This window comes from Rhinatrema bivittatum, chromosome 16 (genome assembly GCF_901001135.1).
Source record: "Rhinatrema bivittatum chromosome 16, aRhiBiv1.1, whole genome shotgun sequence".
NCBI lineage: Eukaryota > Metazoa > Chordata > Amphibia > Gymnophiona > Rhinatrematidae > Rhinatrema > Rhinatrema bivittatum.
Genome location: NC_042630.1, coordinates 12,904,018 through 12,918,328, shown reverse-complemented (window position 1 = coordinate 12,918,328; position 14,311 = coordinate 12,904,018). Strand labels below are relative to the sequence as shown.

Below are 14,311 nucleotides of genomic sequence, written 5' to 3'. Positions count from 1 at the left end.
TACTGCATGCTTGTGCTCAGTACATTCAACATCTTTATTATTATTATTTTTTCTTTTTGAGTAGCAATGATTAAAACCTGTACATCTAGGAATATGACAGCAATTTAAAAATACTATGAGCTGGCTTTTTTATCTATTTTATACCACAGATGTTAAGACGGAACAATCAACCTATTTATCATTATAGCTTAAAATTACTTTAACAGGAGAAAATACAGTGATACAAGTATTGGTATGACCAGTAATATTCCCAAGTATTATTTACCGTCATCTGTAAACATGAGATTTCATTAAAGAAAGCAATGTTTAATATATGTCCTCTTAGCTTCCAGGTGCGGTCCTACCGGGAGGTGCTGGTGGTAGCCTTTGCCATACAGGAGATAAACCACAATCCTGACATTTTGCCGAATATCACCTTGGGATTTAGGATCCACGGCTCCTGTTTCTCAACAGCTCTGGCCGTGGCGAGTACCCTGTCACTGCTCTCAGGAACAGAGGACCTCGTGCCAAACTACCAATGTCCCTCCAGTGCCCCATTATTAGGGGCAATAGGAGAAGCCAATCCTGAAATCAGTATCACTATAGCAAGTTTACTAGGTGTCTATAAGATTCCACAGGTAAGAGAAAGAAACTGATTCTCTTTTGTATATATATATAGTTTCCAACTGAGCAACAAGAGAGCCCAAATGTGGAGCCTGAGCCCATCACAATACCCCCCACAGGTTCAAGCACAGACTTGGGATTGCATTTTCAAAGCATGCACATAAAGAAGGCATCTAAAATTAAAACACAGGCATTCAAGAAGACAAGTTGTCACTAAGCATATTTTCGGAATTTCAGATTAGGCATTTTAACTAGAATTTGGAATTTGGGATTTAATTACTGTAAAAAATGGAAGTGTTCATAAAAGTTGTTTTGTAACCAGATATAATGATCTAATTTTCCATATATTAGATGCCTAAATCAAATCACCTATACCACAGTGGAACATGTGTTCTGATGTCTAACTTTTTATCTCATATTAGCATTCAGTCCAGTTTTTATATGGAGTGTTACACATCTAGACCACAATTTTGAGTAGCCTGTCTAGTTACAAGATTTGTGAGTACTTTGCATGTGTTTACTTTGTAGTAAATTTACAAAGGGACACTACCCTGCAAAATTATCTGATTATCTTACTGACTGAAGGTGTTCGGAAAATTGACTATATCTGTCTATCTATCTGTTTATTTGTTTATTTATTTATGTAATGTGTTATAATCCGCTTCCTCCCATACGTAGTTCGGTGTGACTAACACTTCAACATACATATCGAACATAACACTTACAATAAGCCTAAAATATATTAAGATAAAGTTACATCAATGATTACATCACACTTAGGTGTATGCCCTTTGAATTAAAAACATTTTCAATCCTTTCCTGACAAATCTTTATCTAAACATAATACCTTAAGGCCGACTTTTCAAACAACCGCATGTGTAAAAATTGGCACTTAACCCGCGTGGCCGCGCCCTGCGCCCGCTGTGCACATTTTAAAAAGGGCCCAGCCACACACATAAGTGCCAATATGCACACAAGTGCCGGGCCCTGAAAAAGGGGTGGCCGGAGGTGTGTGGTCTGGGAGGAGAGGGACAGGGCGGGGCAGGACATAGGCCGGCTGGGAGAGAGAACATTAGTCCCTGTCCCTGGGAAGTGCGTGCAGGCAGCCGGCCGGTGCACATAGATAACGTCTGCTACCCTCCAACTGAGCCTCCCCGTGGACCCTCCCTTCTCCCCCTGTGTTTGCCTGTGGGTCCCGAGGCCCAAGGGCCAAGCATTCCCACAATGGCGGGGGAGGGGTGAAGGCGACATCAGTGCACTGGCCACATCATTGGTCTGCGCGAACACCAAACACTGGGCAACATCATCGTCCTGTGCATCGGCTCTGGGCGCATGGCGCCGGGTTATCAGCGGTGTCCGCGAAAGCCACGCTTATATATTGATAACAAAATCAGCAAATCTCCTCATCCAGTAATCCCATGAAAGTCCCACAAATGGGCCCACAAAGGGGCAGGCCCTTTGGTGCACTCTTAGGTGACCCCACCAGATGGTGGCCTGCCTGCTGGTCGCCCTTTTTTTACACTAGTGATCGACACTGGATGATGTCATTTGCAAGGGGAGGGGATAGTATGTAATCATCCTCTCTACTTTCTACTAATTATTTTTTTATGAAGAGCTACTCAAAATAAAATGGCCAGTTAGTAATTTTGGCTGGTGATAATTGGGTGGTTACTAATTTTCCTGGTGAGGGTAGTATTTCACTTGTTTTTGTGATGAGTTAAGAAAACATTGTATCTAAGGTTTAACATCCTTAATAAAACTCCTACTTTTATATTCTATTATTCAGAAAAAAATGAAGCAGAGATCACATTTACAAGATGTATTTTGATGCCATCTAAGCTATCTCAGCTCACAGAATGAACATACATAATAATATAGTAGATGTCGACAGATAAGCATCATTTGGCTCAAACCAATCCACACGATATTTCAAAGTAATGATGATCTAAACAAGGAGTTATCCCAGCTTTTAGTTGTACAAGTTTGACTACCTACACAATGGTAGCATTGGCCATCACCTTTCCTTGCCCTCCCATCTACCAGTTGTCAAAGTTCATAGTCTGGAAAGGAAATTTTAAAGCTAAATTAATTTTATGAATCTCTTTAAGTTTACGCATAAGGATAAACAATAGAAATTTGTAGCCATTCATTTTGTATAAATACATTTACTTATCAGCATTTCAAAAAGTAAAAATTAAAAAATAAATGTAGTCTATGAATCCTTGAATTGTTTTACTTATTTAAAAAAGGAAAAAGAAAATGTATGTGTTGTGAAAGAATACAGGTACAAGCTCCATTTTATCTTCTAACCTTTTGATCTAAAAAGAACTCGAAGGAATGATTATGTATTATAAATTCACTATTTTCTTTACAGATCAGCTATGGATCCAGTATTTCAGAACTGAGTGACAAAATTCTCTTCCCTTCCTTTTTCCGTACTGTTCCCAATACCTTGCTAGAAACTCAGGCCATGGCTCTCTTACTTCAATATTTTGGCTGGAGCTGGGTAGGAATATTTGCTGATGAAAATGACTATGGTGTTAGCAGTCTAGAAAATGAAATCACAAGGCTCGGAGGATGTGTGGCCTTTTTAGAAAAAATCCTCATTACCCCTTCCAAGGAAATAGTGATGAGGATTGTAAAAACTGTAAAACAGTCTACAGCAAAAGTAATTGTTGTTTATGCACATGTGAGCAGTGTTGCCCTTATATTTAAGGCAATTGCTAAGGAGAATATCCAGGGTAAGGTCTGGGTTGGCACAACTGCCTTTATCATCACCCCAGACTATTTTCCTGATGACACCTGGCAGTCACTGAATGGTACCCTGGCAATGGCTTTGCACGTCAATGATATTCATGGATTCAAAGACTTTGTGTACAGCATCCAGCCTTCCACTTCTAAGGATGATATCTTCATTAAACCTTTCTGGGAGAAAGCATTTAGTTGTACATGGCAAGAAGATATCCACAATCAGACCCAGATGATCAATATCAGTAGAGGCCCTTCGTTTTGCACAGGGACTGAGAAGGTAGAACATTTAGACCCTGCTTTATTTGATTTCAACAATTTAAGATATACCTACAATGCATATCTAGCTGTGTATGCATTTGCACATGCCCTGCATACTCTACTTTCCTGTAAAGCTGATGATGGATCATTGTCTACAGGATCATGTGGTACAATTGATAAAATCCATCCGCAAGAGGTACAGTTTGATATAACCATTTTTTTATTGTGGAATTTCTGGTTTCTAGTGGTATGAATATGATAGCTTATTCATTCCGTCGTGTTATATTTCCTTTCATTTCTGGATATTTTTATGTCATTTTACTACATTGATAATGAAGTCTCTGAATAGGTTCATAATGGCAGAAACTATCAGATGGTAGGAGTAAACATGTTATGAAATTAAAAAATATATTGGATAAACATAAAGAAATCTTAGTGCCATTAGCTTGTGTACTTCTTTGAATGAAACAATCATTCCAATGTGATAATACACATAAAGACTGATGAACATAAGAAAATGCCATACTGGGTCAGACTAAGGGTCCATCAAGCCCAGCGTCCTGTCTCCAACAGTGGCCAATCCAGGCCAAAAGAAGCTGGCAAGTACCCAAAAACTAAGGGCCTTATTTGCTAAGGCTATCGCACGCTTCCGCTACCAGCGCAAGTGTGCGATAGCTAGCGAAGGTAGCGCAGGCCTGTGCTACCTACATCAGGTTGGAGTCAGCCCCGGAAGAGGAGGAGTCGGGGCGTCACTGGGGCCGACTCTGTAAGGACAGCGCAGACAGCGAAAAGGTAAGGAGCCTTTTCGCTGCCCATTTTGCGCCGAATAACTACACCTTTTATGGTGTAGTTATTCGACGCGAAGCTGGCAGCAATCGCACCGCGACGGTGCGATCACTGCCGGCAAGCGCAGGACTGCCCCCCATTACCACCGGATTTTCTAAGTTCTACCCTAAGGGGGTCATTTACTAAAGGTTTTCTCCCATTCTATGTCTATGGGAAAAATGCTTAGAAAATGACCCCCTAAGTCTATCCCATGTTATTATTGCTAGTAATAGCAGTGGCTATTTTCTAAGTCAATTTAATTAATAGCAAGTAATGGTACTTCTCCAAGAACTTATCCAATCCTTTTTTAAACCCAGCTACACTAACTGCACTAACCACATCCCCTGCCAACAAATTCCAGAGTTTAATTGTGCGTTGAGTGAAAAACAATTTTCTCCGATTAGTTTTAAATGTGCCACATGCTAACTTCATGGAGTGCCCTCTAGAAAGAGTAAATAACCGATTAACATTTACCTGTTCTCGACCTCTCACATTCCCTTTCTAATAATTCTTAACATTGTTTGCTTTTTTTGACTGCCACAGGACACTGAACCGACAATTTCATTAAGTTATGCACATTCAAAAGGTTTGTTCGGCTTAAGTCCAGGGCTTAGCCAAACAAACCTAATATTTTACATATTTCCCTAATTGACCAGATACATTTTAGCCACTTAAATCATTACCTGGAAAACACTGCCCAGAGAAAAAAAAAGTGGCGGCATTGGGGATCATTCTCGGATGTGCTTAAAAATAGCAGGGCAGCGCTGATATTGATGTTTATCTGGGTAATTCTTGTCGTGGTCCAGAACAAGTCTAAAATTATCTGGGTACCTTTACCAGGATAACATTAGACATAATCATCTGCATTCAGTATTTTTCAGATTAGGCAATTATTAAGCATAAATTCCACAGGCCAGCAGTCGTTGGAATAATCCTTCACCACTCTGCTAAGTAAAAGAATAAATAAATAAATAAATAAATAAATAAATGGAAGATGCTGTGGGGCTTTAGCAGTCTGAGTCCCCAAGTTTTTATTTAAAAAAATGCCATGGGCTGCAGCACGTGATCCCCCCAATCATCCCCTAAACCACCCAAACCCTGCCAGTTCCCCTAACTCCTCTTTTGGTATTAATATGTAAATGCCTCTACCACAGGCTCATACTAGCAGATTGGACATCCTCAGTGACATCTTAGCAATGCCCTCTTCTCCAGGCTGAAGAGCCCTTACCTATTTATCTTTTCTTCATAAGGAAGCTGATGCGTCCCCTTGATCATTTTTGTCACTCTTCTGTGTACCTTTTCTAGTTCTGCTCTGTCTTTTTGAGATGGGATGAATAGGGCTATATGCAATACTCAAGGTGTGGTCATGATATTCATTTGTTTTGATTCTCACAGAATGTGCACTCTGCATCATAAGATTTTGATGGGATCTCTTAAATCTTGGTGCTTTATGCTTTGTGGAATTTTTAAAACTTTCTTCTTTGGCTTGTTTAGGTTCTACAGCATCTCAGACATGGCCGTTTTGTCACTGGATCTGGTGAGGAGATGTTTTTTGATAAGAACGGTGACCCTCCAGCCATTTATGACATTCTGAACTGGCAGATATTTCCAAATAGGACTTATCAGTCTATAACAGTAGGGCACTTCAATTTTTCAGCTCCACAAGGTGAACGGGTCACCATCAACGACAGCTCCATTGCTTGGAATTCATTCTTTTCTAAGGCAAGAATATAATATTAGTTGTGAACAATAAATTGGACTTGGATGACTTCACACTAAACTCATAGTCTCCCATGATGGACACACTAACTAATGCCCACAAGTAGGCATAGGATTATTGCAACAACTCTAAGGCAGAATATTGAAGTGCACTTAAACTCACAAACAAGAGTATTCTTTTGAGAGTTTATGTGCAAAAAACATGCTACTGACTTAATAAGATCCAAAATTAGGAAACTTATTATATTTTAGTGAAGTAATAAAATATACACAGTAACTATATCACAAACATAAAATAATAGACATTTTTGGGATCAATTCAGTAAATAAGCTATGCAGTAATTTACCTTCTTGGCTCATTTGCATGTCATTAACATCCTCCATTAGTGCATGCATTATTGCACATTTATGAATGTACTTGAGTGATTTTAATCATATTTCACTCAATTCATCAGCCTTCAACAAAACTCAAAATCATTATACTTCCAAATAGTTTTTCTTTTGCATTAACATATTTTAGTCCATATCACCAAATTCCCATGCTTGCATGACCTCAGCATATTTTTTCGCTAAAGGCTTCCTTTAGAGCTGCCACCATCTTTAGAGGGTCTACTATTTATATTACTTATACAAACAATGTGATCCTGAATCACAGCAACTCCGAGTGACCACATATGATTTTGTAGACCTCTATCACATCCGCCCTTAGCCGTTTTCTCACCGGACTGAACAGTTATAAGCTCATCACTTTACTTGTAGGGGAGCCATTCCATTCTCTTATCATTTTGAAAAGTTTGAACACAAATGTTGAAAGGTATAAAAAACAAAAATTCACAGCTCTTTTTTGTAAGTAATGAAAGTTGAGAAACATGTTTGATGAGTAATTTCAAAACTATTTTGCAGTAAGGGTAAGACAACTGATTACATTTTACCAGTTATCTTTTGTAAAATTTTCAGATGAAGCTAATTGGCTAGGTTTTTGGCTGAAAATTTTACTAAAATTACTAAGATTAAATAGATTTAAAACTGTTATTTGAGTGACTGAAGATTGTCGAGCTATTTTAGCCAGTCTGCGACCTTAGAGAATCCAAGCCAAAGAAAGACATTGATCTAGCATAAGTCTGAAACTTGTGAGCGGTAGTGCAGGAGCCAGGGTTGAAGCCTTGATTGCAATTACTGCTCACAAGTTTCAGACCTTGTGCTAATTCAGTGCCTTTTTGTATCTGTTCTTGGGGCTGCAGGATCACACCCTCCCTTCTTGTTCTCTACACAATAGGATGGGAGGGGGGCAGAACAATAGGAGAGGAATTAGGGAGGAGAAGGGCTGTTCTTTGTCTGCTCCAGGCTCACCTCCCACTTCCCTGCCTGCTACCTGAAGAGGAGGGTCTGGAACCCCTGCTGTTCTGCCTCTTAAATTTGAAAAATTGTGCAACTTAGTCCGCCACAAATTAGTCCCCCTGATATTATTGAAATTCACATTGATTTGATTGACAAGCGATATATAAAATTAAATTAAACTAAACTGATCCAGGGAATGGGGCCTGAACCTCAACATCTAGATTTGCACCTGCTTTGAAGTAGGTGCAGATATCCCTGCTGATAATTATACATGTGAGGATTTCAGAATGAAAGCCCCACACATTCTCTCTCTTCTGTAACCTCACCATGCCCCTGTTCAGCCACCAGTAAGAAGTCCCTGCGTTGTAAATAATGTGAGCACTTTAGCATGAATTGAAGGGGAATATTTTTCAGTGGGTTTTTTTCTGCAGGTGAATTGCTGTTTATTTATTTATTTATTTCGGATTTTTATATACCGACATTCTCAATACAAGTATCGAATCAGGTCGGTTTACATATAACAAAACTTTCGCACAAAAGGCGTTACATGGAACAGTGTTTCTTAACATATAACGTATAACATATAGCATATAACCTATAACATATAGATATTAATAATAAATTAAATATTACATAGATAATAATAATAGTAACTCGTCAACAGGACGTGGGTAAATGTTCGGCAAGTTTATAGCGAGAATAAATATCTAGAAAAAATTAAAGGGTAGACTAAATTGTGATATGAGGGTACATAGACCATGTTGATGTGCAAAATATGTGAGAAATGCATGAGTTAAGGAAGACTGATGAATCAAAGAAGAAGTCTTAAACAGGTGAGAAGTTCAGATCTGACGTGGTTGGGTCTTGAAGGGGGTATAGGTGAAACTAGGATCTGTTTACTTACAGCAAATGCTTTGAACATCACCCTCCCTGTTTGGTTCTGAGTGTAGAAAATGTAATGTGCTTCCAGAACTTTCTATGAGCTGAAAGTAGTATGGCTTTGAATATTAGCAATTGCTTAATGTCGCCAAGTAATTCAGTCTATTCTGCTTTTGTGATTGTTTCTTTATGATTTGCATGATTCATGCAATTACTGCACATCTCCTTTATAGAGAGTACTTATTTGGTTTTTGTTCAGGGGACCAAACCCCCACAACACAGAATTTTTTTCATATCTACACCTGAATCAAACGGTGTGGACCCTTAGGCTGAGGGGGAGTTGGCGCAACCTGCAGGGTGGAACCATTGTCACCAGTTAAGCGTCATTTCTATAATTATGGTCAGCTCAGCAAATGTTCTCTGCTCTGTTCTGAAGGTGCCAGACTCAGTCTGCAGTGCCAGCTGCCCTCCCGGGTTCAGGAAAGCCGCAAGAGAGGGAGAGCCCGTCTGCTGCTTTGAATGCATCCCCTGCGCTGATGGAGAGATCACCAATCAGACTGGTGAGAGAAGGATAAAATATGCCTTCAAAACAATTGACATTAAGGTTTTGTTTTTCTACCTAATTAAAAAAGGGGAAAAATAATTCTGTATCGGGCGGATTTTAAAAGCCCTGCTCGCGTAAATCCGGGCGGATTTACGCGAGCAGGGCCCTCGCGCGCTGGCGCGCCTATTTTGCATAGGCCGACGGCACGCGCAGAGCCCCGGGATGCGCGTAAGTCCCGGGGTTTTTTGAAGGGAGCGTGTCGGGGGCGTGTCGGGGTGGGGCTGAATGACACGGCGTTTCGAGGGAGGGACGTGGCGTTTCGGGGCGGGACCAGGGGCGTGGTCCAGGCCTCCGGACCAGCCCCCGGGTCGGATGACGGCGCGCCAGCAGTCTGCTGGCGCGCGTAGATTTACGTCTGCTTCTAGCAGGCGTAAATCTAGGGACAAAGGTAAGGGGGGGTTTAGATAGGGCCGGGGGGGTGGGTTAGGTAGGGGAAGGGAGGGGAAGGTGAGGGGAGGGCGAAAGAAAGTTCCCTCTGAGGCCGCTCCGATTTTGGAGCGGCCTCAGAGGGAACGGAGGCAGGCTGTGCGGCTCGGCGCGCGCAGGCTGCCCAAAATCGGCAGCCTTGCGCGCGCCGATCCAGAATTTTAAAAGATACGCGCGGCTATGCGCGTATCTTATAAAATCCAGCGTACTTTTGTTTGCGCCTGCTGCGCGAACAAAAGTACGCGATCGCGCTTTTTTAAAAAATCTACCCCACCGTGTACACCCTGCTGCTAATCAGGTGACCATTCATATCCCTTAGTTTAATTTTTTTAGAAGGAGAAATACAAATTTTATTTGGAAAGACAAGCATAGGATGAAGTAGGCATGGTAGTGAGGTGGTGTTTGTGTGTGTGGCTGTGTCGATTCACTTTCTTGCTTCTCTCATTGCATCTGTTGATAACCAGAAAATGTAATTAGGGATTACTCTCAGCTGCTGCTATAATTTACATATGGAAAAAGCAACTTTCAAAGACATTTGCCAGGAGAACTTAGCATTTTCCTGCATGTGTTTCCCAGGCTGAGCATTTTCCTCCCTTCAGTGGTAAGAAAATTAGGGTGTATAAAGGAGCAACGTGGAAGTAAAATGTATGCATACATTTTACTTTAAAATCTCCACTCATTACTCATGCTTTGCACTTGCTGTAAACTAGGAGCAAAGAATAAAATAATTAATTGCCGGTAATATATTTTAGGGGTGTGCATTCGTTCCCTACGAATTGGTAATCCGCAACGTTTAGGGCCACATTCATTGTATTCATGGGGAAGCGAAACGTATCGTGATTCCCCACGAATACAACAAATCTCCGCCGAATTATTCGGCTGCCTAAAGTAGCCAATTTAAAGAAACACCCCACACTCCTGACCCCCACAAGACTTGCCAAAAGTCCAGCAGGGGTCTGGGAGCGACCTCCTGCACTCGGGCCGTCGGCTGCCAGTAATCAAAATGGCCCCTGTGACCTACTATGTCACAGGGGCTACCGGTGCCTTTGGTCAGCCCCTGTCACATGGTAGGAACACAAGATAGCACCGGCCATCCATTGCTCCTACCATGTGACAGGGGTTGACCAATGGCACTGGTAGACTCTGTGACATAGTAGGTCAAAGGCTATCGGTGCCATTTTGAATACCGGCAGCCGAGGGTATGAGTGCAGGAGATGGCTCCCGGACCCCCCGCTGGACCACCAGGGAGTTTTGGTAAGTCTTGGGGGGGTCAGGAGGGTGGAGGGCTGTAGTTAATTTAATTTTAGCTGGGAAACAAATTAAGAATTAACGTATAAACGTATCGGGGGGCCCCTTGCCGAATGCAACGTATCTGCCCCCCGTCAAATACGAATCCTGAAATGCAATTTATGGCGTCCCTCTGCACATCCCTAATATATTTATTATGGACATTTCTAGATTACTCCTACCAAATATGGTACAGAGCAGTGTGCAACCAAATTTAAACAAAATAATTTTAAGCGATATAAACTAAAAATATACATTTGAAACTTTCACATTTCTGACAACCCCCCCCCCCCCCCAAACATATAACAAATCAAAACAATAATACAAGGGTGGCCAATCCGTGATCCTTGAGAACCACAAACAGACCTGGTTTTTCAGGATATCCATAATGAATATACTTGAGATGCATTTGTATGCAAATCTATTTCAGACACGAGATGCCTGCCTACCTTGTGTTTAAATATCAGTTTGTTATGAGGCTAAAAGTACACATGTGCACCTGGAAGGAGCTGGATCCAGTTCTTGGGTCAGGTACTCCTCTCCCCGGGCCAGCCTGAGCTGGCAAAACAGGGCAGGCACAGTGTTCACAGCCTTCGGGAGGAGGCAATCATTGCCATCATGAAACATCAAATACCTTGATGGCCAGTTTTAGGTCCTCATGATTGAAGAAATCTCATCTGCAGCCATCTCTGCAATAACTGAGCTAGATGAGTTGGGAGGAGATGTATAATTGAGGAAAATACCCTGGATGGTTCTGTGAATGAAGGATTATGGCACTAGAACTTGGCTGCAAGATCCTTCTGCCCCCCACCAAAAAAAGAAAAAGAAAAGCAATGTGCAGTTCAATATTTATTTATTTATTTGAAAAATGTATGTGCCGCATCATCTAAAACTCTGGGCGTCTCACAATAAAACATACATAATAATATTCGATGGACTGGGGACCATTAAGGGTACCCGGGTAACTTTACCTGGGTATTGAATGGCACTTTGCTGGATAAGCCTGCTGCTGAATATACCCGGACTGCATTACAAACCCTAATTTTCTCAGATCTAGACTACCGCAACTCCTTATTTCTAGGACTGCCCACATGCCTCTTAAAACTATTGCAAGTATTGGAAAATGCATCTGCAAGTCTTTTCTTAGCATCCAAGAAATCTGATCACATTACTCCATCGCGGATCTCACCACACTTGCTGCTCATACACCACTGAATCCAATTTAAAGTACTAACATTAATATTTAACTTCATTCACTCAAGTAACACTGATATGATTGGCATAACCTTACAACCTTACACACCGCAGCGATCATTAAGATCACAAAATAAAGGTCTACTGTCTGTCCCCACTATATGGAGCACACACCTGACACAGGTAAGGGATTGTGCCTTTTCTGTAGCAGGACCAAGTCTGTGGAACTCACTACCTGAAAGGCTACAACTGATACCAGACAAGAAGAAATGAAAAAGTGAGCTGAAAACATGGCTCTTCAAAAATGCATTCAGCCTAACCTAATCTAAATCACCAAAAGGTAGAGGCCTACCATAATTAGAAGAGTCGCTAAATGACGCTTAAGGATCAAAATAATGAATGATTGTAAATTCCACAAGGACACACAAACGTACAAAATTATGTTATACCGATTTAATCTTTCACCTAATGTCATGGAACATTTCCATTTAACACCTATCAGAACATCCCACCTTATGGTTAAGAATGACTACTTATGTACTCTCTCCATCATGCACTATTTCCTTTAAGTATTGACCTGATCTATGAATGTATCGACCTGATATATCAATGCCTCCTGTAAACTGCTGAATTGCCCTGATCTATGAATATCTCCTGTGAACCATTGCAATCTTAATTTGGAACGACAGCATATACAATGTTTAATAAATTACATTACTGAGGTAAAGTACAGAGTTACCTGATCACCAGATAACATTTAGCCAATCCTCGAGAATACCTCCATTGCTGCTACTTTTCAACCAATTAAATATTGTTTAGGTAGAAAACTACCTGGGCAAAATTCCACTGGGGAATGGAGGCAAATTTTGACATCCATGGTTTTGCTCAGGCAACTCAAAAAGCTACCCAGACCAACCCTTTGAATATTGACCTCGTAGTTTTTAGTAAATATGAAACATTTTCTTTTAAACAGATGCTGTTGACTGTCAGAATTGCCCAGATGATCAATGGTCAAATAGGAATCATGATACCTGCATTCCCAGAATTATCGAATTCCTGTCTTATGAAGACCCCCTTGGCTCCGTGCTTTCTGCTATCTCCATTCTCTGCTCTTTAGTTACCATTGCAATATTGTGCATTTTTATTAAATACAAGGATACTCCAATAGTCAAAGCCAACAACAGAGAGCTCAGTTACCTTCTCCTCCTCTCCCTTGTGTTCTGCTTCTTGAGCTCCTTACTATTTATTGGACGTCCCACGAATGTGACATGTATCCTCCGGCAAACTGCTTTTGGGGTCATCTTCTCTCTGAGTGTCTCATGTATTTTGGCTAAAACCATCATAGTGGTGGTTGCTTTTAATGCCACAAAACCCAACAGTGCATTAAAGAAATGGGTTGGCACCAGAATTCCTTCTTACCTTGTCCCTTTGTGCTCAATAATTCAGTTTATTTTATGTCTAGTCTGGTTGGGGACTGCTCCACCTTACTCAAGTGTTAACCTGGAAATAGCACAGAAAATCATAATACAGTGTTCTGAAGGGTCAATCGAGCTGTTTTATGCCATGATGGGGTATCTGGGCTTCTTGGCCTGTGTCAGTTTCATTGTAGCCTTCCTGGCCCGAAACTTACCTGATAGCTTCAATGAGGCCAAATACATCACATTCAGTTTGCTGGTGTTTGTGAGTGTCTGGATCTCCTTTATTCCAGCCTACCTGAGCACAAGAGGGAAGTACATGGTGGCCGTGGAAGTTTTTGCTATTCTGGCTTCCAGCACTGGACTGCTCGGCTGTATATTTTTCCCCAAGGTTTATATCATCCTAATGAAACCAGACAGAAATACCAAAGACTATTTATTGGGGAAAACAAGTGTCAGGAGCAGAACTGAATTTAGTTGAAAGCTGTACAATAACAAAATATTGAATATGCTCCCAATCTGCTTGATAATCAGAAAGGATATGGGAATGACTCATATAGCATGTATATAAATGTAATAAAACTCACAAACAGCAGCAAAACCTTCATTTATTTAATTGTTTTGGGTTTAAATGTTAATTCTGAAACAGGGATGAGAAATCCTGTATCTGGATCAGGACATTATCATAGAATGTCTACTTTTGCATTGAGGACCTTATCAACAAAGCAAGAAACTTTATTCTTGCTGTTACTCATCCATCATTTCCCTCAATCTCATACTGAAGACTTTTTTTGGCTGTCAACATCACAATTTAGCTGTGTAGAGACAGGCAACGAAAGAGAAATATCTCAGGAAGATTTCTTTCTTACCTCCTGCTCTTAAATATCTTCCCAGAAAGATTTATTAATTACAAGGACTGCAGAAAAATATAATTGGAAAAGTTTGTTGATAAGCTAAAATAAAGTGACTTCTGTCTCTCATTTATCGACTCATCTTTCAAAGCAAGATGTAA

The 14,311-nt window shown here is 40.8% G+C and overlaps 1 protein-coding gene across 1 annotated transcript; it reads left to right on the top strand.

Moving 5' to 3' along the window:
* Positions 1-302: 302 nt before the first annotated feature.
* Positions 303-13,780, top strand: LOC115077344 (extracellular calcium-sensing receptor-like). The gene is made up of 5 exons (XM_029579636.1): positions 303-617; positions 2,978-3,808; positions 5,932-6,159; positions 8,810-8,933; positions 12,858-13,780. Exons 1-5 carry the CDS (start codon positions 303-305, stop codon positions 13,778-13,780), a joined length of 2,421 nt encoding a protein of 806 aa, XP_029435496.1.
* The last annotated feature ends 531 nt before the right edge of the window (positions 13,781-14,311 follow it).

Bases quoted from the DNA above. Each gene is read 5' to 3' on its own strand.
- LOC115077344 (XM_029579636.1), top strand. From the start codon at position 303: ATGTTTAATATATGTCCTCTTAGCTTCCAGGTGCGGTCCTACCGGGAG. The intron at 618-2,977 runs GTAAGAGAAAGA...TTTTCTTTACAG, and splicing joins GTGTCTATAAGATTCCACAG to ATCAGCTATGGATCCAGTAT. The intron at 3,809-5,931 runs GTACAGTTTGAT...TGGCTTGTTTAG, and splicing joins ATAAAATCCATCCGCAAGAG to GTTCTACAGCATCTCAGACA.